Source organism: Chlorocebus sabaeus, chromosome 18 (genome assembly GCF_047675955.1).
Source record: "Chlorocebus sabaeus isolate Y175 chromosome 18, mChlSab1.0.hap1, whole genome shotgun sequence".
In the NCBI taxonomy this organism is placed as follows: domain Eukaryota; kingdom Metazoa; phylum Chordata; class Mammalia; order Primates; family Cercopithecidae; genus Chlorocebus; species Chlorocebus sabaeus.
The window spans coordinates 61,303,928-61,329,935 of NC_132921.1; the positions used below are offsets into that span (position 1 = coordinate 61,303,928).

Sequence of the window (26,008 nt, forward strand, 5' to 3'; positions counted from 1 at the left end):
AACAGAGTGAGACTCCATCTCAAAAAATAAAATAAAATAAAATAAAAATAAATAAATTTTTTTCATCCGTTGTTCTAGGTACTCTTAGGTCCCCTCCCTGCTTTGTGTGTGTGTGTGTGTGTGTGTGTGTGTCAGAATCTCACTCTGTTTCCCAGGCTGGAGTACAGTGAGTGGCATGATCTCAGCTCACTGCAACCTCTGCCTCCGTGGTTCAAGCAATTTTCCTGCCTCAGCCTCCTGAGTAGCTGGGATTACAGGTGCCTGCCTCCATGCCCAGCTAATTTTTTTGTATTTTTAGTAGAGACAGGGTTTCACCATGTTGGCCAGGCTGGTCTTGAACTCCTGACCTCATGATTCACCTGCCTCAGCCTCCCAAAGTGCTGGGATTACAGGCGTGAGCCACTATGCCTGGCCCCATTTTTTTGTTTGTTTTTTAAAGAGATGGTGTCTTTGTCACTCAGTCTGGAGTGCAGTGATATGATCATAGTTCACTGCAGCCTCAGACTCCAGAGCTCATGTCATCCTCCTGCCTCAGCCTCCTGAGTAGCTGGGCCTGTCTGTAGGCATGTGCTACCGTGCTCAGCTTATTGGAACATTTTTTTGGCCAGGTACAGTGGCTCATGCCTGTAATCCTAGCAGTTTGGGAGGCCAAAGTGGGTGGATCACTTGAAGTCAGGAGTTTGGGACCAGCTTGGCCAACATGGTGAAACTCCATCTCTACTAAAAATACAAAAAAGGCCAGGTGCAGTGGCTCATGCCTGTAATTGCAGCACTTTGGGAGGCTGAGGCAGGCAGATCATGAGGTCAGGAGTTCGGGACCAGCCTGGCCAACATGGCAAAACCTGATCTCTACTAAAAATACAGAAAAATTAGCTGGTCGTGGTGGCACACACGTGCCTGTAATCCCAGCTACTCAGGAGGCTGAGGCAGGAGAATCACTTGAACCCAGGAGGTGGAGGTTGTAGTAAGCCGAGATCGTGCCACTGCACTCCAGCCGGGGCAACAGAGTGAGACTCCATCTTGGTGGGAAGTGGGGGAAAGTGGCCAGGTGTGGTGGTGCATGCCTGTAGTTCCAGCTGCTTAGGAGGCTAAGGCACGAGAATTGCTTGAACTCGGGAGGTGGAGGTTGCAGTGAGCTGAAATTGTGCCACTGCATTCTATCCTGGACAACAAAGCGAGACTCTGTCTCAAAAAACATTTTTTTTGTTTTCTTTCTTTTTTTTTTTTGTAGTAGATCTTGCTCTGTTACTCAGGCTGGTCTGGAACTCTTGGCCTCAAGTGATCCTCCTGCCTCAGCTTCCCAGAGTAGCTGGGATTATAGACGTGCCACTGCACCTGGCAATCTTGGCCCTTTTAATCTGGAAACTCATGTCATTCAGGTCTAGAAAAATTTCTTGAGTTCTTGATTTTTTTTTTTTTCTCCCCAGTGCTTTTTTTCTGTTCCCTGAAAGGTCCAGTTAATGGCGTGTTGGACCTCATGGCTTGTCCTCTAGTTTTCCTATTTTTTTCCTCCCATGTGCCATCTTAGTCATTTTGATGTACTTTATAGGAGAGCTCCTTATCTTTACCTTCTGATGTGTCTGTTGACTTTTTCATTTTTTTCTATAGTGTTTTTAGTTTTCAAGAGTTCTTTTTTGTATGCTGTTCTTGTCTATCTGTTTCATGACAAATTAGCTTATTTTTAGTTTTTGTCTCTAATTTTTTCTCAAAGCTACTTTTTTCCTGTTTTTTCTTCGTATGAAGGTTTTTCTTGTGTTTGTGGTGATTCTTGTTTAACTGCTCATGGTTAAAAGTGATTGGAAATTGTGTGTATTTGGATGGTAGAGTGGCGGGTAGACTCCTGACTATAGGGTGTGTGTTTGTGTTTGTGTCTTAGTGATTATAGGTAGACGTTATCAGTATTTTTAGGTATTTTCTCTAGGGCCTGCCAAATTCGGTAGTACTCATCTTCAGAACATAATATTTCCATTTCCTTAGTAGAAGGTGTATGCTTGGAGCCTCTAGGAGCTATCCTCTAGGAGCCTTGGTGAGTAGGCAAAGAGGGTTTTGAATGTACAGAGTGGGTTTCAGCAATCAGTGTGTATATTCCTATTTATTTTTTCTGTTACTGGTATGATACTTCCATCCTCAACTGTGCCTGTTGAGCCTGCAGACCTTCTGTTTCACTCCTAGAGATTTATACCTCTAGTCTTCTGAGTGCTAGTAATGGGAATGGCAATCTGGGAGTCTCTCTGCTTTTTTCTTTTTTTTGTGTGTGGAATGAAGTCTAGCTCTTTCGCCCAGGCTAGAGTGCAGTGGTTCGATCTCGGCTCACTGCAAGCTCCGCCTCCCAGATTCAAGCAATTCTCCTGCCTCAGCCTCCCCAGTAGCTGGTACTACAGGTGCGTGCCACCACACCAAGCTAAGTTTTTGTATTTTTAGTAGAGATGGGGTTTCACCATGTTAGCCAGGATGGTCTTGACCTCCTGACCTTGCGATCTACCTGCCTCAGCCTCCCAAAGTGCTGGGATTACAGGTGTGAGCCACCATGCTTAGCCTGTTTTTTTTTTTTTTTTTTTTTTTTTAAAAGACGGAGTCTCACTCTTGTTGTCCAGGGTGGAGTGCAGTGGCACAATCTGAGTTCACTGCAGCCTCTGCCTCCCAGGTTCAAGTGATTCTCCTGCCTCAGCCTCCTGAGCAACTGGTATCACAGGCATGCACCACTACGCCCAGCTGATTTTTTTGTATTTTTAGTAGAGATAGGGTTTCACTGTGTTGGCCAGGCTAGTCTTGAGCTCCTGGCCACAAGTGATTCGCCTGCCTCGACCTCCCAAAGTGCTGGGATTACAGGCGTGAGCCACTGTGCCCAGCCCTATCTGCTTTTATGAGTCCCATTTTCTTGTTTTTTTTGAGACAAGAGTCTTGCTCTGTCGCCCAGGCTGGAGTGCAGTGGCACGATCTCAGCTCACTGCAACCTCTGCCTCCGGGTTCAGGTGATTCTCCTTCTTCAGCCTCCCAAGTAGCTGGGATTACAGGCACCCACCACCATGCCCGGCTAATTTTTGTATTTTTAGTAGAGTTTCATCATCTTGGCCAGGCTGGTCTTGAACTCCTGACCTCATGATCCACTTGCCTTGGCCTCCCAAAGTGCTGGGATTACAGGTGTTAGCCACCGTGCCCGGCCTTTTGAGTCCCATTTTTATCCCCATCTCTGTGGAGTCTGATACTGCCAATTCCTTCTTGGGGTATAAATAGATCTTCTTCTCAGCTTTCCACATTTCTACCTGAAGATTCAGATTTTCTGGAGTCTACTAAGTCAGTTATTTGTCCTTCTCTGTAGCATCTGTACTTCTAAATTTTTATCATGTACTCACTTGTTCTGTATCCTTTGGGTTTATGGCTTTGTCTTGGCTTTTTATTTACTTATTTTTAGAGATGGGGTCTCACTCTTTTGTCCAGGTTGGAGTGCACTGGCATGATTATAGCTTACTGCAACCTTCAACTCCTGGGCTCAGACAATCCTCCTGTCTCAGTCTCCCAAGTAACCTGGATTGTGGGTACATGCCACAATGCCTGGCTAATTTTTAATTTTTGTAGAGACAGAATCTTGCTATGTTTTCCAGGCTGGTCACAAACTCTAGGCTTTAAGCGATCCTTCTTCCTCAGCCTCTGGAGTTGCTAGGATTACAGGTGTGAGCCACCACAACTGGGTCTTGTTTTAGTTCCTCTATTGCCTTTTTTTCCAGTAGGGTTTGAATGGGAATAGAGGTAAATGTGTGTGCTTAAATCTTCCTCCTTTGACTGTATTTCAGTCTTTTTCTATGTATATAGTTATCTATGTGCATTGTTTTTTCCCCCACGTAGGATTTTACTTTATTGGTTTACCCCATTTTATGCTTATATTATGAATTGTTTTTTGTCTTTTAAAACTTTTTTTTCACAATATAAATGAGTGCCTACTAGTCCATTGGCTGCATATAGTTGACTGCAAATTAGAAATACTAAAATTAAATGCTCTGTGTAATGTGAGCTCTGAGGAAATAATGACTAATAGTAGGACAGGATGAAATTATGGAGTGTTATATTTGATGAGAGCTGAATGGATGATTACATCTTTCCTTTGTCCTTTTAAACATTAAAAAAGCCCTTTTTCTTTCAGGTGCTGTGTAATGTGTTAAGAGCATATTATAAGGAATGGTTTTGTCTAATTTTCGTGAGTTATGGTGGCTGAGACATCGAGTCTATGTTGTGGGGCAAAAACTGTAAGTAAACCTCAAGGAATACACTGATTTTCAACTATTCTATGCTTATATAAGACAAGTTATTGATTATTCATAGGAATATACTTGGGATACTTCGTTCTGTTAGCCTTAAGGGTACAGACTAGATATTTCAAAAGGAGGAGTTAGATTTTATTTAAATCAAGGTTATTTCTGTGTAGTATTAGCATTGCCATATTTCATGGATTGTACAAAACTTTATTTTTGTTTTTTAATTTTTCAGAAATGGCAGCACAAAAGGAAATCTGTATTAATAGAATATTTTATTGAACAAAGGAGGTTAGATAAGAACTGCAAACCAACAGACTCAGCAAACAAGGAAAGAAACGTGTTAGCCGTAAGACATGTTTCAAGTGAATCGAAGTCCAATAACTGTAGACTTCAGAAGAAAAAAGTTTTCAAAAATTTTATCAAAACAGGTCACTGATAAATAACTCCCCAGTAATAGGGCTAGGCCTGAAACCAAAATTAATTAAAAAATTAACAAAACAGATCGAACCTGAATTAAATTTCTTTTCATAAAAAAACTTGTTAAAAATAATCAAATTAAATTTTCCTCAAATTTTTATTACCTTGTCCAAAGTAAAGCAAGTATCTTTTAGCATTCATGCCAGCTTTTCTCGTGTTCTAGGAATGACAGAAACCTTACTTGAAGCAAACTAGTATTTTTGTTGAAAATGTGTATCAGCCTCAGTTAAAGTTGATTTTTCATACCTGCTCCTCAGTAATAATACTAGCTAATCAGCATTCACGCCTACCAGGACACAAAAATCCTCTTCAAAATTACTCAGAAAAGAAAGTCATTACTCAGGAATGATGTCCATTCAGGAGAAATCAAAAGAGAATTCCTCCAAAGTTACTAAAAAAAGTGAAGATAAGAATTCAGAAACAGAAATTCAGGATTCTCAAAAGAATCTAGCAAAAAAATCAGGTCCAAAGGAGACTACAAAATCACAGGCTAAATCTTCCAGTGAAAGTAAAATAAATCAGCCAGAATTGGAAACACGCATGAGTACAAGGTCATCAAAGGCAGCATTTACTGATAAAGCTACCAAATCCATTAATAAAAATACAGTGACTGTGAGGGGACATTCACAAGAATCTACAAAAAAGAAATTATCTCAGAAAAAATTCGTGCATGAAAACCCTAAAGCAAATGAACAGCTTAACCGGAGATCACAAAGGCTACAACAGTTAACAGAGGTTTCAAGAAGGTCTTTACGCAGTAGAGAAATTCAGGGTCAAGTTCAAGCAGTTAAACAGAGTTTGCCACCAACTAAAAAAGAGCAGTGTAACAATACTCAGAGTAAATCTAGTAAAACAAGTCAGAAACATGTGAAGAGAAAAGTACTGGAAGTAAAGTCTGACTCTAAAGAAGATGAACATCTAGTAATTAATGAAGTAATAGATTCCCCCAAAGGGAAAAAACGCAAGGTAGAACATCAGACAGCTTGTGCTTGTAGTTCTCGGTGTGTACAAGGATCTGAAAAGTGTCCTCAGAAGACTACTAGAAAAGAGGAAGCGAAACCTGTGCCTGTAACTTCTGAGGTGAAAAGATCAAAAATGGCTGCTTCAGTGGTCTCGAAAAAGAATGAGATAAAGAAGTTGGTTCATACACAAGTAAATACTAACACAACACTCCCAAAAAGTCCACAGCCATCAGTGCCTGAACAAAGTGATAATGACCTGGAGCAAGCAGGAAAGAGCAAACGAGGTAGTATTCTCCAGCTCTGTGAAGAAATTGCTGGTGAAATTGAGTCAGATAATGTAGAGGTGAAAAAGGAATCTTCACAAATGGAAAGTATAAAGGAAGAAAAGCCCACAGAAATAAAATTGGAAGAGACCAATGTTGAACGACAAATACTTCATCAGAAGGAAACAAATCAGGATGTGCAATGTAATCGTTTTTTCCCAAGTAGAAAAACAAAGCCTGTGAAATGTATACTAAATGGAATAAATAGTTCAGCCAAGAAGAACTCCAACTGGACTAAAATTAAACTCTCAAAATTTAACTCTGTGCAGCACAATAAGTTGGACTCTCAAGTTTCCCCTAAATTAGGCTTATTACGAACCAGTTTTTCACCACCAGCTTTAGAAATGCATCATCCAGTGACTCAAAGTACATTTTTAGGGACAAAGCCACATGATGGAAATATAACTTGCCAGCAGGAAGAAATGAAAGAAACCAATTCTCAAGAAGTGAAAATTAATGATATTACAGTAGAAATTAATAAAACCACAGAAAGGGCTCCTGAAAATTGTCATTTGGCTAATGAGATAAAACCTTCTGACCCACCATTGGATAATCAGATGAAACATTCTTTTGATTCAGCATCAAATAAGGTAATCTGTTTTTATTATGCACAATAGAGGTGCCTAAATATTTTCTGTAAGAAATGTCTATAACATTTTAGCATAAGAATGAAGTCATAAAAGTTTGAAGAGTCATTTGTTAAGGTCTCCTGTTAAGTTGTTAGCGAAAGTTTTATTAACCCAGTCTTGTGATAGAACTTTAGATGTCTCACATTTACTTGGGTTGCTTCTCATTGTTTCCCCATTTTTACTCTTCATTTTTATTTTATGGAAGCATAAGCCTGGTGAATTCCAGCTTTTCTTTTAAATTTAACACACTGATTTTCCTATTAATTATAACCATAGAAAGTACATTTCTTAGGGACTACCTTTTTTTTTTTTTTTGACATGGAGTTTCGCTCTTGTTCCCCAAGCTGGCGTGCAATGGCGCGATCTCAGCTCACCGCATCCTCCGCCTCCCTCATTCAAGCCATTCTCCAGCCTCACCCTCCCGAGTAGCTGGGATTACAGGCATGCACCACCATCCCTGACTGATTTTGTGTTTTTAGTAGAGAAGGGGTTTCTCCATGTTGATCAGGCTGGTCTCGAACTCCTGACTTCAGGTGATCCATCTGCCTCGGCCTCCCAAAGTGCTGGGATTACAGGCGTGAGCCACTGCACCTGACCTTTAGGGACTACTTTTGACCTAAATATTAAAATTAATTTCAACTAGGACTAAACAGCCTTTTTTCCTACTGGATATAACTTAAAAGTTAAACATCTTTAAGGAGATGACTTGTGTGGCTGTTTTGAATAGTTGGCAAGTAGAATGTCTGAGAGGTATAAATAATTCAGTCTTCAGCCTAAGAATAAAATTGTAGTGACCAAGACTCTGAAATGGAAAAGTAAATTGAAAACCAGAATCTTGTATCTGGAATGAATTTTGATTATCTAAGAAAGTAGTTTTAAACTTTATGAAAGCAGCTGAGCCCTTTTCTTTCTAAAATAAATTATATCTAGGCTACTAATACATAAAACCAATAAGCAGAAATTTTATATGCATAGAACCCTGGAACTCTAACATAGATCTAACTCATTTATTTGTACTATTTAATTTTATAATGAGAAAACTTGAGAATGGAATATGATTTAGGCAACTTGTTTGGTGGCACAAATAGAATTAGGATCCAGGTGTTCTAATTCTTAGCCCAGCATTTTTTCTAAAACAACATACTCTGAACATTAGAAATCATTTGAGCAAAAAAAGTCATCATGAATAGAGAAAAACGTCAAATCACTTCAAAGGTTTGCAAGTGATTTAAAGTTCTCTTTTGAGACATTTTGTCTAGGAGCAAATGTGAGTTAGGAGTCTGGGCTTTATTCCAGAAGCCATGAAAATAGATCAGTGTCTATTATTTTTCTTAAAGGGAGAAGACACCATACTGTACTCTCAGATTTTATTTTCTGTATAGATAGGAATGCAAGCATCAATTAAAAGATGATTGTTCAGAGAGATTTTACCAGTCAGTGATAGTAATTAGAAATAAGTAGTGAGTTGTAGTGTGAGTAATAAGTGTGGCTTCTTGCAGAGATGTAGTGGCTTTTTATTCAGGATTGTGTCTCCAGATACAGTTGTAGAGTGTGTCTTCTAACTCCTTGCTGCATAAATGCTTGTTAGAACTCAGAAAGCAGACAGTTTATGGAGAGTATATTGATGGATATGAAATCTAATTCATTCCTTTGTAGTAAACTGTGCTAGAATAAAGATGCTTACGTAGACCACATTATTTTGACCTTTGATAACATTGCCTTTACTGAAAGATACTTTGAATTTATGCAACCCCTCTGTTTGGAGGAACATTATAAGAAACCATCCTGTCAGGTGTGGTGGCTCATCCCTGTAATCCCAGCACTTTTGGGAGGCTGAGGCTGTTGGATCACCTGAGGTCAGGTGTTCGAGACCAGCCTGGACAACATGGTGAAACCCCATCTCTACTAAAAATACAAAAGATTAGCTGGGTGTGGTGGTGCGCACCTGTAATCCCAGCTACTCAGGAGGCTGAGGCAGAAGAATCATTTGAACCTGGGAGGCAGAGGCTGCAGTAAGCTGAGATCACGCTGCTATACTCCAGCCTGGGTGATAGAGTGAGACTCTGTCTCCAGAAAAAAAAAAAAAAAAATCCGAAGAAACTTGTTGCTATGTTAAAAATCTTATGGTTTGAAATTCTAGAATATTGCAAACATTTAGAATATAGCAGAGATTAACATTACTCTCATATGTCTACCACCCAGATTTGACAAAAGTTAACGTTAAAAAAACATTACTAAAAATCCTTTAAAGTTACAAAAGGTACATTACAGGTGTAGTTGAAGACTGCAACTCTTTTTTTTTTTGAGACAGTCTCACTCTGTCGCCCAGGCTAGAGTGCAGTGGTGCATCTCGGCTCACTGCAAGCTCCACCTCCTGGGTTCACGCCATTCTGCCTCATCCTCCCGAGTAGCTGAGACTACAGGTGCCCGCCACCATGCTGGGCTAATTTTTTGTATTTTTAGTAGAGACGGGGTTTCACCGTATTAGTCAGGATAGTCTCGATCTCCAGACCTTGTGATCCACCCAACTCGGCCTCCCAAAGTGTTGGGATTACAGGCGTGAGCCACCGCGCCCGGCCAAAGACTGCAATTCTTTATTCCATTTACCTGACTCCCCATAGTTAAATGTGCTCCTAAAGTGGATGTAGATCTTTTCAGTTTTTATTTCTGTGATTTTATGTGTATATAAATTTATAAAGAATACTTAGCTTTGTTTGTGTTTCAGCGTTTTACAAAAATACTAACGTACATATTTTTGTAACTTGACTTTGTGTAATCAACATTATATTAGATGCTTGTTGATACATGGGTATTTTTAAAACTGTATAGGAATATACCAGAAGTTTATCTTTTCCTCTATGAAAAGACTTTCAGCTTGGGTCAGGCACGGTAGCTCATGCCTGTAATCCCAGCATTTTGGGAGGTTGAGGTGGGAGGATCTCTTGAGCCGAGGAGTTTTAGACCAGTTTGAGCAACATGGTGAGACTCCATCTCTACAAAATAATTTAAAAATTATCTAGGAGTGGTAGTGTGTGCCTGTGGGCCCAGCTACTTGGGAGGCTGAGGCAGGAGGACTTCTTGAGCCCAGGAGGTTGAGGCTACAGTGAGCTGTGATCATTTCACTGCATTCCAGTCTGGGTGACAGAGTGAGACTCTATCTCAAAAGAAAAAGAAGACTTTCACTATTCAGATTGTTTCCAATTATTTTTCGCTAATCTCAACATTTTGACCACTGTGACAGAGTGATCAGGAAATGTGACCATATTGGTTCAGGACATATTTGAGTGCCTGCTATGTTCAGGGTGCTGTGCTAGGGCTATAGAACATGGGTAGGTTTCCTGCCCTTAAGGAGTTTCCATTTCCGTTTCCCTGAGATAGTCACTGTTGATGGAGTTTGGAGTATTTTTTTCCTTTCTGAGACGGAGTCTTGCTCTGTAGCCAGGCTGGAGTACAGTGGTGTGATCTTGTCTCACTCTATCCTCTGCCTCCCGGGTTCCAGCGATTCTCTTGGCTTAGCCTCATGAGTAACTGGGACCGCTACCACACCCAGCTAATTTTTTTTTTTTTGAGATGAAGTCTCACTCTTGTCTCCCAGGCTGGAGTACAGTGGCGTGATCTCAGCTCACTGCAACCTCTGCTTCTCGGGTTGAAGTGATTCTCCTGCCTCAGCCTCCCGAGTAGCTGGGATTACAGGTGCCTGCCACCATGCCTGGCTTATTTTTGTATTTTTAGTAGAGTTGGGGTTTCACCGTGTTGGCAAGGCTGGCCTCGAACTCCTGACCTCAGGTGATCCACCTGCCTGGGCCTCCCAAAGTGCTGGGATTATAGGCTTGAGCCACCATACCCAGCCCCATGCTCAGCTAATTTTTTTGTATTTTTAGTAGAGACAGAGTCTCACCATGTTGGCCAGGATGGTCTCGATCCCTTGACCTCATAATCCACCCGCCTTGGCCTCCCAAAGGTGCTGGGATTACAGGCATGAGCCACCACGCCCGGCCTGAAGTATTTTCTTTTGTTATTTACTAATTGAGTATCTGCTTTGGCAAGGTTCTGAATTAGAGGCTATTGGGAATAAAAAGGTAAATATAATATGGTTGTTGCTTTTAAGATTTATAGGTAAGTCAGACACAAATAACTGATTGAAAATAAAAAGTGATAAGCACATGAAAGAGATTTAGACAAAGTAGATGAAGAACAGGTAGAGAAGACTGGGAAAGGCTTTATGGAAGAGAAGCAATGAATTTAATTTATGTAGGGGGAAAGGTATTCTGGATCAACACTATCCAGTAGGAATATAAGTGAGACACATACCAGATAATTTAAAATTATCTGGTAGCCACATTAATGGAGTAAAGAGAAATAGATCAAATTAATTTTAGTATCTTTTATTTAACCTGTCTGTTTTTTTTTTTTTTGGAGATGGAGTCTAACTTTGTTGCCCAGGCTGGAGTGCAGTGGCACTATCCTGGCTCACTGCAACCTCTGCCTCCCGGGTTCAAGTGGTTCTCCTGCCTCAGCCTCCCGAGCAGCTGGGATTACACGTGCCTGCCATCATGCCCAGCTAATTTTTGTATTTTTAGTAGAGACGAGGTTTCACTGTTGGTCACTGTTGGTCAGGCTGGTCTCGAACTCATGACCTCAAGTGATCCACCCACCCCGACCTCCCAAAGTGCTGGAATTACAGGCATGAGCCACTGTGCCCGGCCGGGTGTTTAAGTTTTCAAAATCTGGTGTGATTTATGCTGTCAGCACATCTCAAGTGATACCACATTTTAAGTGCTCACTAGTTAGACATGGGAGTGATGACCATATTGGACATTATAGTCTAGACAGACAAAACTTGGAAAAAAGGTATAGAGCCAGGAAACTATTGAATATATATGTGGGAGAGGTATTTCCTTTTTTTGAGATAAGGTCTCACTATGTTGTCCAGGCTGGCTTCAAACCCCTGGGCTTAAGTGATCCTCCCCTTTTAGTGAGCCCTCTTAGTAGCTGGGACAACAGGCATGCACTGCTGTACCTTGTTTTAAAATTTAGCATGAAGGGTAATAATGGGCTCTGATGCTGAGAGGGTAGCTTGTAGCAAGATCATGGGGAGACTTCATGTCTATATGAATTACTCCAAATAAAAAGTATCTTAAATTTTTTTAGTATGCTGAAATTTACTGAAAGTGTATTTAGATAAAACCCAAAGTTGATGTAAAAATTTTGAATTATGTGTGTTCAGAATTTCAGCCAATGTTTGGAATCCAAGCTAGAAAACAGTCCAGTGGAAAATGTTACTGCTGTTTCAACTCTGCTCAGTCAAGCAAAAATTGATACAGGAGAGAATAAATTTCCAGGTAATACTTTGGAAATATGATTTGGATTTCATAGTCTTCAGTGACGTTTTTGTCAGTATTACAGAAAATGTTATATACCAAATAGGGTTGTGACATTCTTTTTAACCATTGCTATGTTTTTCATATATGTGATTATCATGACTATCACCCATTGTTTCAGAATTGCTTCTGTTGATTGGTTTGTTTAAAGTACCTAAGTACTACCCTTTGACTCCCTACCAAAGTTCTTTTGTTTTTTAAAGTTAACTTTTATTTGTGACTCACTTTCTTGAGAAGTATTCCTTAATGAATTGCATAAAATAGTGGTAGCAGCTTATTTCTTAAGTATTTTATTATTTGTGCTCTACCATTTCAGGTTCTTATCTTTAACCCTTATTTACTTAGTTTTCCATCTGAATGATCCTGTGTCTAAACTAAGGATTTAATAAATGCTGCAAATTGTCCACTTGTATAAAAGCCTTAGTTTTGGAACCTTGTGAACTCTTTTTTATAATACATTATTTGGGGGTGGGCGTGGTGGCTCACACCTGTAATCTCAGCACTTTGGGAGGCCGAGGTGGGCAGATCACTTAAGACCTGGAGTTCAAGACCAGCCTGGCCAATGTGGTGAGACCTCCGTCTCTGTTTACTAAAAATACAAAAAATATTAACCAGGCGTGGTGGTGCATGCCTGGAATCTCAGCTATTTGAGAGGCTGAGTCAGGAGAATTGCTTGAACTTGGGAGGCAAAGGTGAGCCAAGATTGCACCACTGCATTCCACCCTGGGTGACGGAGCGAGACTGTCTCAAAAACAAAAAACTAAAAAAAAATAATAATAATTTGAACTGTTGGGTGAGGATTTGCTCACTTATATTGGATGAGACAGCAGAGGGTATAGAAAATAAATCTCTTAAGTCCTATTGTTTCTCTGTTAAAGGAAAGGTATATATGAAGCAAAATGTTGAGTTTGGATAATTACTGACATGATTTAACTTTTTCTCTGAGTTGGGGAAGAGAGAATGTAATATAAATATGAGAAATGCATTTATTCATTAGAAAATAAAATGGATTGCTTATTGCCTTTATTTATTATTTTGACTAAAATTCCAGAGACCATCTTTTTTTTTTTTTTTTTTTCCTGAGGCGAAGTCTCACTCTGTCTCCCAGGCTGGAGTGCGGTGGCGTGATCTTGGCTCACTGCAATCTCTGCCTCCCAGGTTCGAGCAGTTTTCCTGCCTCAACCTCCCATGCAGCTGGGATTACAGGCACACATCACCACGCCCAGCTTATTTTGTATCTTTAGTAGAGACAGGGTTTCCCCATGTTGGGCAGACTGGTCTCGAACTCCTGACCTCAGGTGATCTGCCTGCCTTGCCCTCCCAAAGTGCTGGGATTACAGATGTGAGCCACTGTGCCCGGCGTCTTTTTTTTTTAAGCAAGAAAATGTTTTCATTTATTTCTACTTAGGGATTGTATAATTATGCAGGCATTGAAACAATTTCATTATTATTCGGTCCTAATAATTGTTAGTTAAATTAGAGGCAAACTAATCTACCATTACATCTCTTTGCAGCTTTGTAGTCTGAGTATGGGACAGCCTTTCTGCCTTTTGTCTGAAGAATAGTATCTAGGAAGGAGGTTCTAATTTTCTCAGATGGTCTTTATTAAAAATAAGTCATTTAATGCATTGAAGGTTTTTTTTTCTTTATAATGATTTTATCCATTAGATGGAAAACTAATATAAAACTCAATACATAACCCACCTTTTTGATTAAATTACAGGTTCAGCTCCCCAACAGCAGAATATTCTCAATAACCAGACATCTAAAAGCAGTGATAACAGGTAAGGTATTAATTAAATTTTAGAGCTTAAGGATTTTAACTTACAAGTTTTGAGTTTAGGGGATTCTTCCCTAAAAAGTTTTGCTAGTAACCCTCAGTTTACCTACAGATTCTCTTTTCGTTACAACTTTTTGTACACCTATACACACTGTTTACTATGGACATTTTTTCTACCTTACTACCTCATTTTTTTTTTTTTTTTTTTTTTTTTTTGTAGTTGGAGTGCAATGGCACAGTCACTGCAGCCTTGAACTCCTGGGCTCAAGTGATCCTTCTGCCCCAGCCTCCCATGTAGCTAGGACTATATGTGGCACCATACCTGGATAATTTTTTAAAAATTATTTTCTTTAGAGACAAGGTCTTGCTATACTGCTCAGGCTGGTCTTGAACTCCTGGCCTCAAGTAATTCTCCCACCTCAGCCTCTCAATTCTCTGGGATTATAGGTGTGAGCCACAGTATCTGGCAGCTACCTTATTCTTCTAAATTCTGCATTAAATTTCATTGTGTGACTTTACTGTGGTTTAACAGTTCTGTACTTTATGAACATTTTGGATATTTCTGTTTCATTTCTATCCAGAAAAGATAAATCCTGCCGGGCACGGTGGCTCAAGCCTGTAATCCCAGCACTTTGGGAGGCTGAGACGGGCGGATCACGAGGTCAGGAGATCGAGACTATCCTGGCTAATACGGTGAAACCCCGTCTCTACTAAAAAATACCAAAAAACTAGCCGGGCAAGGTGGCGGGCGCCTGTAGTCCCAGCTACTCGGGAGGCTGAGGCAGGAGAATGGCGTAAACCCGGGAGGCGGAGCTTGCAGTGAGCTGAGATCCGGCCACTGCACTCCAGCCTGGGCGACAGAGCGAGACTCCGTCTCAAAAAAAAAAAAAAAAAAAAAAAAGATAAATCCTGTGATAAATACGTATATCTTTGCTTACTTGTGTGTCTGTATCTCATTGCCAGACTTTCCTCCAAAGTGATTGGGCCTGTCTCAATAGTGTTTGAGAATGCCCTTTTCCCTAGAGTTCTAGAAATACTGGGTATTAGCAACATGTAAGCGTATTTTAAGTAAGATTAAAAGCTTTTTGTTTTCTTTTTAATGTCAGAATTAAATAGATCTGACTTATTTTGCCTTTCGGATTAACAGCAAATGGTATTTAGTACAAATTGGAATGACTTAGATAGCTGAAACTATAAAACTTAAAAGCATATTCAGACTTTGGTAAGTGTTACAGTTTTTGTTTTTTTACTGAAAATTAGAAGTTTTCTTTCCCCCTTTTTATTTTTTATTTTTATTTTTTGAGACAGTCTCGCTCTGTCGCCAGGCTGGAGTGCAGTGGCGTGATCTTGGCTCACTGCAACCTCAGCCTCCTGGGTTCAAGCAATTCTTCTGCCTCAGCCTCCCGAGTAGCTGGGACTACAGGTGCACACTGCCACACCCGGATTTTTTTTTTTTTTTTTTAAGTACAGATGGGATTTCACCGTGTTGCCCAGGCTGGTCGCGAACTCCTGAGCTCAGGCAGTCTGCCTGCCTCGGCCTCCCAAAGTGCTGGGATTAGAGGCATGAGCCACCGTGCCAGGCTTGCCCCTTGATTTTTTTTTTTTTTTTTTTTGAGACAGAGTCTCACTCTGTCGCCCAGGCTGGAGTGCAGTGGCCGAATCTCAGCTTACTGCAAGCTCCCCCTCCCGGGTTCACGCCATTCTCCTGCCTCAGCCTCCCAAGTAGCTGGGACTACAGGCGCCCGCCACCACGCCCGGCTAGTGTTTTTGTATTTTTTTAGTAGAGATGGGGTTTCACCGTGTTAGCTAGGATGGCTGACCTCGTGATCCGCCTGTCTCGGCCTCCCAAAGTGCTGGGATTACAGGCTTGAGCCACCGCGCCCGGCCAACCCCTTGATTTTTAAAAGGTTTTTCTCCCTCTCTTGAAGTTGAAATTTATCAGTGTTGTGTAGAAAATAAGTTATTTTTTCTCCTCCAATGATTTGAAATGACTTGGATCTGTAACATTTAGTAATTTTATTTTATTTTTTTAAGGGAGACTCCACGAAATCATTCTTTGCCTAAGTGTAATTCCCATTTGGAGATAACAATTCCAAAGGACTTGAAACTAAAAGAAGCAGAGAAAACTGATGAAAAACAGTTGATTATAGTAAGTATACAACTTGTTCATTTTGGTGAATTGTTAGAACCATCTTAGTATATTTCGTGTTGCTGTAATACGATATCTGAGGTTGGTAATTTTTATAGAAAAGAGGTTTATTTGGCTTAGGGTTCTATGGGCTGGCATCTGCATCTGTTGAGGGTCTCAGATTGCTTCAACTTACGGATGAATGCCTAAAGGAAGTGAGCGCATGTGCAGAGAGGCCACGTGGTAAGGGAGGAAGCAAGAGAGAGAAACCAAGGAAACTAGCCTCTTTTTTTTTTTTTTTTTTTTTTTTAACCCTGTTCATCCCAGCAGGAGGGCATCCGAGGGCATTTGCCTGTTTGTGTGGGATTCACCTCCATGACTCAAGCACATCTCACTAAGCCCAACCTCCAAACACTGGCACATTGTAGATCAAATTTCCCCATAAATTTTGGTGGAGACAAATCAAATCTTGTCAAAATCATAGCAGCATTGTATTTATGCAAGGTTTTAAAGAATAAATACATTCACTTTTGCCAAAGAGCCTTTTTGTCATAATAAATTTTATTATGAAAAATATTCCCATACCAGGCGCAGTGGCTCACACCTATAATCCCAGTACTTTGGGAGGCCGAGGCGGGTGGATCACCTGAGGTCGGGAGTTTGAGACCAGCCTGGCCAACATGGTGAAACCCTGTCTCTACTAAAAATACAAAAATTAGCCAGGCGTGATGGCAGACTCCTGTAATCCCAGCTACTTGGGAATCTGAGGCAGGAGAGTTGCATGAACCTGGCAGGTGGAGGTTGCAGTGAGCTGAGATCGTGCCCTTGCACTCCAGCCTGGGCAACAGAGCGAGATTGTGTCTCAGAAAAATATTCCTGGTGGCCGGGCGCGGTGGCTCAAGCCTATAATCCCAGCACTTTGGGAGGCCGAGACAGGCGGATCACGAGGTCAGGAGATCGAGACCATCCTGGCTAACACGGTGAAACCCCATCTCTGCTAAAAAATACAAAAAACTAGCTGGGCGAGGTGGCGGGCACCTGTAGTCCCAGCTACTTGGGAGGCTGAGGCAGGAGAATGGCGTAAACCCGGGAGGTGCAGCTTGCAATGAGCTGAGATCCGGCCACTGCACTCCAGCCTGGGTGACAGAGCGAGACTCCGTCTCAAAAAAAAAAAAAAGAAGAAGAAGAAAAATATTCCTGGTGTTATTACAACCTCCTTCTTAAATAGTGACTCTGTCTTCTAACAATAGTTGTTTTCATACTTCTAGTTTCCTAACAAATTATGATACTTTATTTTACATCTGTTACTTTCTTAGATTTGTCATTTGATCACTACTTTCTTACAGTAGTTGATTTAAATGTTAAAATAACATAGAATTTGTCTGGGCGCAGTGACTCATGCCTGTAATCCCAGCACTTTTGGGAGGCTGAGGCGGGCGGATCATGTGAGGTCAGTAGTTCGAGACCAGCCTGACCAACATGGAGAAAGCCCATCTCTACTAAAAATACAAAATTAGCCAGGCATAACAACACATTCCTGTAATCCCAGCTACTTGGAAAGCTGAGAAAGGAGAATCCCTTGAACTCGGGAGGTGGAGGTTGCGGTTGCGGTAAGCTGAGATCGCGCCATTGCACTCCAGCCTGGGCAACAAGAGCGATACTCCATCTCAAAAAAAAAAAAAAAATAGTAACATGGAACTTAACGTATAAAATGATTTTAAATATCTGTATTGCAGAATACATTATTTTAAAATTACATTTTAAATTACAGGCAGATAAATTGGAAAAGAGATATTTTGATTGATTAAAAATCTAACTTGAAAGAGTGAATATAAAGAAATTAAACACCCAGAGTACTAGGAACATTTAATGTAGTTACAGTCAGCATAAACAGTAGAATTTTTTTTTTTTCTCAAAGATAGGGTCTCGCTCTGTCACCCAGGCTAAAGTGCAATGGCATGATCACAACTCACTGCAGCTTCAGCCTCCCAGGCTCAAGTGATCCTCTCACCTCAGCTGGCTGAATAGCTGGGACTAAAAGACATACATCACTACACACAGCTAATTGTTAATTTTTTTTTTTTTTTTTGTGAGATGGAGTCTCACTCTGTCACCCAGGCTGGAGTGCAGTGGCACAATCTTAGCTCACTGTAACCTCTGCCTCCTGAGTTCAAGCAACTCCTGTCTCAGCCTCCTTAGTAGCTGGGACTATAGAAGCATGCTGCCATGTCTGGCTAATTTTTGTATTTTTAGAGGTTTATTTGGCTTATGGTTCTGTGGGCTGGCATCTGCATTTTTAGTAGAGATGGGATTTTACCATGTTGGTCAGGCTGGTCTTGAATTCCTGACCTCAGGTGATCTGCCTGCCCAAAGTGCAGGGATTACAGGTGTGAGCCACCACGCCTGGTCTTAAAATTTTTGGGGGGCTGGGCGCCATGGCTCACGCCTGTAATCCAGCACTTTGGGAGACCGAGGTGGGCGGATCACAAGGTCAGGAGATCAAGACCATCCTGGCTAACACAGTGAAACCCCGTCTCTACTAAAAATACAAAAAAATTAGCCAGGTGTGGTGGCAGGCGCAGGAGAATGGCCATGAACCTGGGAGGCGGAGCTTGCACTGAGCCGAGATTGCATGCCACTGTGCTCCAGCCTGGGCGACAGCGAGACTCCATCTAAAATAAATATATAAATAAAAATTGTAGAGGAAAAAACTGTTGAGTACAGACTTACTTTGTTGTTGTTGTTGTGGTTTTTTGTTTTTGTTTTTGTTTTTTGAGATGGAGTCTTGCTCTGTCACCCAGGCTGGCATGCAGTGGCATGATCTCGGCTGACTGCAACCTCTGCTTCCTGGGTTCAAGTGATTCTCCTGCCTCAGCCTCCCAAGTAGTTGGGGTTACAGGCACGCACCACCATGCCTGGCTATTTGTTGTATTTTTGATAGAGATGGAGTTTCACCATGTTAGCCAGGCTGGTCTTGAACTCCTGACCTCGTGATCCAAAGTGCTGGGATTACAGGCTTGAGCCACTCAGCTGGTCCCCCAGACTTTTAAGACATTAAAAAATTGAGTGGGTCAGGCGCGGTTGCTCACGCCTGTAATCCCAGCACTTTGGGAGGCCGAGGCAGGTGGATCACCTGATGTCAGGAGTTGGAGACCAGCCTGGCCAACATGGCAAAACCCGGTCTCTATTAAAAGATACAAAAATTAGCTGGCCTTGGTGGTGGGTGCCTGTAATCCTATCTACTCGGGTGGCAGGGCAAGACTCTGTCTCAAATTAAAAATAAAAATAAAAAGAGTCTAGCTGGGCGCAGTGGCTTACACCTGTAATCCCAGCACTTTGGGAGGCTGAGGCAGGTGGATCGCTTGAGCTCAGTTCTAGACCAGCCTGGGCAACATGGTAAAATTCTCTCTCTACAAAAAATATAAAAATTAGCCAGGTGGCGAGGCATGGTGGCTCATGCCTGTAATCCTAGCACTTGGCGAGGCTGAGGCAGGTGGATCACTTGAGGTCAGGAGTTCAAGACCAACCTGGTCAACATGGTGAAACCCCATCTTTACTAAAAATACAAAGAATTAGCCAGGTGCAATGGCACGCTCTTGTAATCCCAGCTACTCGGGAGGCTGAGGCAGGAGAATCGCTTGAACCTGGGAGGCAGAGGTTGCAGTAGCTAAGATCGTGCCACTGCACTCCAGCCTGGGTGACAGAGTGGGACTTTGTCTCAAAACAAAAACAAACAAAAATTAGCCAGACATGGTGGCGCATGCCTGTAGTCCCAGTCTGGGTGACACAATGAGACCCTGTATCAAAAAAACTTTTTCCTCTACATGCTAGTAGTATAATTATTACAAATATGAAATATATATTAGTTCTCATTCATAGAGTATTTACTATTTGGGGCTTTAGGACTAAGTTTGTAATGTTAAAGCTATTTATCAGTTTTTAAAAAATTGTTACGTGCTATGGATCAGGTTACTAAAATGGAAACATTAATAAAATCACATGCAGATTTCAAAGATTAGCATGTAATTTTTAGTAATTAACATTGAATGTTATTCATTGTAGATTAAACAATTCTCACTTTATGCTCACACTATAGCCTTAGAGGCTGATGTTCTGGAATAATTCTTTTGGGAGGAAAAAAACTTTTGTATGTTTTTTATAAATAGGATGCAGGACAAAAAAGATTTGGAGCAGTTTCTTGTAATGTTTGTGGAATGCTGTATACAGCTTCAAATCCAGAAGATGAAACACAGCATCTGCTTTTCCACAACCAGTTTATAAGTGCTGTAAAATATGTGGTAAGTGGAATTTGTGAATTCTAAAATGCAAAAATCAGATAATTAGGTCGGTCTCTTACTGAGATGAGTTGCCAAATTTAAATCACTGAAAAATTTATGTTTTTAAGAGACAATAATATGTACAAAGCACATGTAGTATGTATACTGGCTTTTTAAAAACAAAGCCAAACATAAAAACCAGCTAATTTATTCTGACTGGTTTATGTTGTGGGATTTTGAATTTAAATTTTACTTTTCTGAAGTAGTGATTGTACTTGTCAGAAGTAATGTTATTTAACTTGTATTTTTTAAAAATATTTCCTTTGACTTCAATAATTATTTACTGTTGATAAATCTATTTAATATTTATATTTCTTGGCACAGTTTTATATATGGAGATTGATCGTGATAGGTATTATACCAAGTAGGTTGTTTGGAGATTTCCTTTATCTTCTCTTTGTTATCATGAGGGTTTTTCTTTATAAGATTAAAAAAGAAAAATTCTAGAAAATTAAGACCTCAGAATTTGTAGTATACTAAAAAAACAAAATTCCCACAGAGTAAATCTGTTTTAGTACAAAATATATTTTTTAATGTAAGTGCATTTTAGGCATAATGGGTATTATTTAATATTTGTGGAAATAGCAAAATTTTTTTAAACAATTTTGAACCATTTCAGATATCTTGTGAAAATAGTAATTTAATTGAATTGCTGTTTACCCATATCTGAAATGGAATCTCTTTTTATTATATACATGTTACCTTCAGTACTGTACACTCACATTAATAAGACCTCCAGGATATCTGAACTGAGATCACCAATTCATTTCATGTAAATCTTTATATAGGTACCAGATACTGGATTATTTAAAGGTCTTTATTGGCCTCTGTTAAATTCATATGCTTGCATTAATACTTACCTTCGGTTGAAAGGTTTGTATTGATTGTTTCATTCATCCACCTACTACCCCGGATAGGGTGAGTTTTTACTTTTTTAGTTCTCTACCTGTGGTCATCCTTTATATTTCTTATTTCATCTGACTTTTCCACACACTCCCTTCTACCACTTCACCAAATATAAGGTGCGTGGATATAGAATATCTATAGCTAGATATTGTTTTATCATTTGAAATTTGTACTTTTTCAATTTGACTATGTTAATATCCTTGCATTGTGAAAAAAAATAATTCTATCAGGTAGCTAAATTATAGAATACTTCTAGGACAAAAATAGTTCAGTGTATTTTATATACAAACCTCGTAGAGGAAGTTAGTTCAAGTAAATTCTACTCAGTGTACGTTATTTAATTCTGGTGATCATTTAGTTTCCTGAAATTATAAAAACATTCGATTTCAAAGTCTTAATTCTTCACCTTAAGGAAAATTCTTAATTTCTGAGAGGAAGAGTAAATAAATAAATCTGGAAATATCTGCTCTACTCTTCCAAGATGCCAAGGGAAGTAGATTTGTGGAACAAGGTGAAGTCATCATCTTCCAAACAAATTCTGGCTCTCTTGCAAAGCTGCAAAGCAATGTAGCAACCTAGGAAAGATTATTTCCTGCCCCAGCCGGACCCCTCCTCCAACCCCCCCTTGATGGGACAGAGCCTTGGGTTATTTTTTTTCATTTTTGAAATAAGCTCAAGAGAAGGAATTGAGTTTAGCTGTTGGCCATCCTTTGCTGTTATCAAGGTCGATATTCTTACCTTTTGCTGTTTTCAGATGTAGGTGTACATACAGTCTAAGGAAGAGACTCTTCCAAAACATTGTGGTATTCCATAGTGTATGGAGAGAAGAATAAAACGTACCTATCTTAAAGTTGTTCTGCTGTGATCACAGTTCTAGATTTTGGGTTGTGACTTTAAAACATTTATTGGGCTTTTCATTTTTTGCCTTTCATAGACATTAAGTACTTACAAATGCTTGACAAAATATATAATTTTATTTAATGCCAATTTTATCTGTTAGGTTTGTCTGTTTGTGAGAAGTATATAGAAGAAGTCATTTGGTGCTCTGGTGTTAATTCATGTTAAATGGACAATATCAGGAACTGGAAATAAAGTTTTGTTCTACTTAAGACTAAAAATAGAATAAATTAGAAACAACTAGTTTTACTTAAAATTTTTTTTTTTTTTTTTTTTGAGACAGAGTCTCGCTCTGTCACCCAGGCTGGAGTGCGGTGGTGTGATCTTGGCTCACTGCCTCCTTCACCTCCTGGGTTCAAGCAGTTCTTCTGTCTCAACCTCCCAAGTAGTTGGGACTACAGGTGCACACTGCCATTCCCAGCTAATTTTTGTATGTTTAGTAGAGATGGGGTTTCACCGTGTTGGTCAGGCTGGTCTCAAACTCCTGACCTTAGGTGATCCACCCACCTCGGCCTCCCAAAATGTTGGAATTGTAAGTGTGAATTGTACTTGTCAGAAGTAATGTTATTTAACTTGTATTTTTTTAAAAAAATTTCCTTTGACTTCAATAATTATTTACTGTTGATAAATCTATTTAATATTTAATAGATTTATCAATTAAATATTGATATTTAATTAATATTGATATAGTGCCTGGCCAAAATTTTAATCATTCTGTAGAAAAAAAAAGATAAATACCTTTTTCTTTGGGTAAAATTTTTTTCCGGGCAGATTAATAATCTGATGACAATTGGAAATAGCTAAAAATCTTATTTTCAAAAGGTTAAAATGTAGATAATTTTTTCTTACCATATTCTTTCATTTTACCTCATCTGCGTGGCTGACACCATTTGGGGAAATGAATTTTATTTGACTTATTAGAAACTAGGAAGCAGCCGAGGCAACACGTGAAACCCCATCTGTACAAAAAAAAGTTAGCTGGGCATGGTGGCATGTGCCTGTAGTCCCAGTTTCTCGGCAGGGCTGAGGCAGGAGGATCACTTGAGCTTGGGAGGTTGACTTGAGCCCGGGAGGTTAAGGTGAGCCAAGATTGCACCACTGTCTGTGTGACAGAGCAGGACCCTGTTTCAGAAAAAAAAAAAAAAGCCCAAAAAACTATTTAGGAAGAAATCTCTTAATGCTTCAAGTGGAGACTGGACTCTTTTTTAGACCTAGGAAACTACTTCAGTTTCCTTCCAGAACTAAGGTACTGTTCCATAAAGATGTGAAGAGAAGGCACGAGTTCTCTCCCCTGGTGTGTTGAGCCACGTTGCAAGGCCGGGAAACTGCCAGAAACCTATCAGGAACTCAGCTATATTTTGAGCTTTTAGTAATGCTAAAGAACAATGTATAGGTTCTTGGCAGAGAAAAACTCAGTCCTTTTTTCCTGTATTATCCTTTTTAACTCCTTTGAATTAATTCACATCTGAGTGAATGATGTGTGGAGGGCACTACTCTCTGGGCTGTGCCCTTCAAGTTTAGGAACAAAGTCTGAAAGAAATGAAAACTAAAAGATCTAAGTAACCATTAAAGCAATGAATCAATATTAAATATTTAACTAAATCATATGTTAGCTTTGCAACTTAGAAGTGGTCAGAATCGTTTCATAGACAGGAAAGAGTTAAGATTTGACTTTTAAAATGAACATAGTCATCTGTGATTGGTAACAGTACAACTAAAGCAACAGTACAACTAAAGCAAGAGAAAGCTTAACATTTTTGTGAGGGATAATGAGTAGATCTTTTTTACTGAATCAGGATTTTTGTGGATAATGAGACTAGAAAAATACAATCAAGTCAAATTGTGATACTTTGATTTTGAATGCTATATGGACTTTATTCTTTCTGTTCTTTTACATTTTGAAGAACCTTGAACATTTTGAATGATAAAAATTTAAATAACGTTAAAACAATATTTTGATGAATTGTAGGGAGATAATTAACATTTCAATGGTTTATATAGAGAGTATTATACATATTAGGTGTGTATAGTGCCGAATTACTATGACATTGGTAGAAATAGGAAAGCACATTGATGAGAAACTTTGGAGAAAGAGTCGGCAATACCAGGCACAGTGGCTTACGCCTGTAATCCCACACTTTGGGAGGCCGAGGTGGGTGGATCACTTGAGACCAGGAGATCGAGACCAACCTGACCAACATGGTGAAACCCCAGCACTACTAAAAATACAAAAATTAGTCGGGTGTGGTGGTTCGTACCTGTAATCCCAGCTACTCAGGAGGCTGAGGCAGGAGAATCGCTTGAGCCCAGGAGGCGGAAATTGCAGTGAGCCGAGATCGCACCACTGTACTGCAGCCTGGGTGACAGAACAAGACTCCGTCTCCAGAAAAAAAAAAAAGAGAAAGAGTTGACAGATCTCTGATTGGCTGCAGAGCTGTGCTATCCTGTGAAGTAGCCACTAGGCTACATGAAATTAAAAATGCTGTTCTTCAGTCATACTATCCATTGCTTAAAAGCCACACATTTCTAGATGCTACTGTGTTATGTGGTGTATATATAGAATGTTTACATCATCACACAGATGGTTCTCTTGGATGGTGCTGCTACAGAAAGCTGAGGAAAGAAGTTACGTGTGATTAAATTTTTGATTTAGGGAAACCATGATCCAGTAACTCTTGCTTAACCTTTATTTTTTTTTATGTGAAATTTGAGTGCATATAATTTAATTCTGTATACTTTTTCTTTATTTCTTTTCAATATGATTAGGAAAAAGAGGAAACTGGGCATTAGAGAAAAGATAATAGTAGTAGAGCAGGATTAGAGGTTTTTTTTTCTGATTTTTAAATTTTATTTTTATTTTGAATCAGGATCTTACTCTGTTGTTCAGGCCGGAGTGCAGTAGCACAATTACAGCTCACTGCAGCCTCAAACTCCTGGGCTCCAACAATCCTCCCACATCAGCCTCCTGAATATCTGGCACTACAGTTGTGTGCCACCATGCCTGGCTAATTTTTGTATTTTTTGTAGAGACAGAATTTCACCATGTTGCCCATACTGGTTTCGAACTCCTGAGCTCAAGCTATCTGCCCACCTTGAGTTCCCAAAGTGCTGGGATTATAGGTGTGAGCCACTGCGCCCAGCCTGTTTCATTTTTTTTTTTTTTTGAGACGGAGTCTCGCTCTGTCACCCAGGCTGGAGTGCAGTGGCGCAATCTCGGCTCACTGCAAGCTCCGCCTCCCGGGTTCACGCCATTCTCCTGCCTCAGCCTTCCGAGTAGCTGGGACTACAGGCACCCGCCACTGCGCCCGGCTAATTTTTTTCTATTTTTTAGTAGAGACGGGGTTTCACCATGGTCTCGATCTCCTGACCTTGTGATCCGCCCGCCTCGGCCTCCCAAAGTGCTGGGATTACAGGCGTGAGCCACCGCGCCCGGCCTGTTTCATTTTTTTGAGACAGGGTTTTGCTGTGTTGCCCAGGCTGGAATGCAGTGGTGCTATCATAGCTCATTGTAACCTCAAACTCCTGGGCTGAATCTTCCTGTCTCAGCCTCCTGTGTAGCTAGGACTATAGGCACAGGCCACCAGGCCTGGCTAATTTTTCTTTTTCCTTTTGGGACAGTGTCTTGCTCTGTCACCTAGGGTGTAGTGCAGGGGCACAATCATGGCTCACTGCAGCCTCAACCTCCTGGGCTCAGGCGATCTTCCTGCCTCACCCTCCTGAGTAGCTGGCAGTACAGGCGAGTGCCACCACACCTGGCTAATTTTTAAGTTTTTTGTAGAGATGGGGTTTGGTTTTGTTGCCCAGGATGCTGAGACTGTGGGCGTGAGCCACCACGCCTGGCCTAGACCTGTTTTCGATCCACAACAAAATTGAGCAGATAGTACAGAGAGTTCTCAAGTACTCCTTAATTCCACAGATGTACAGACTCCCTCACTGTC

At 40.3% G+C, this 26,008-nt stretch overlaps 1 protein-coding gene across 6 annotated transcripts in view; it reads left to right on the forward strand.

The window, feature by feature from the left end:
• Nucleotides 1-26,008, forward strand: part of ESCO1 (establishment of sister chromatid cohesion N-acetyltransferase 1) — a 77,796-nt gene that overhangs the window by 20,781 nt on the left and 31,007 nt on the right. For all 6 annotated transcript variants that reach the window (XR_005234826.2, XM_007974480.3, XM_007974478.3 and 3 more), the window contains 6 exons: nt 4,139-4,241; nt 4,483-6,602; nt 11,869-11,983; nt 13,746-13,806; nt 15,837-15,951; nt 20,097-20,228. Coding sequence is in view for 5 of the 6 variants with exons in the window: in XM_007974480.3 (XP_007972671.2) it covers nt 5,073-6,602; nt 11,869-11,983; nt 13,746-13,806; nt 15,837-15,951; nt 20,097-20,228 (1,953 nt within the window). In the remaining variant the exon portion in view is untranslated. The remainder of the gene's footprint in view (nt 1-4,138; nt 4,242-4,482; nt 6,603-11,868; nt 11,984-13,745; nt 13,807-15,836; nt 15,952-20,096; nt 20,229-26,008) is intronic.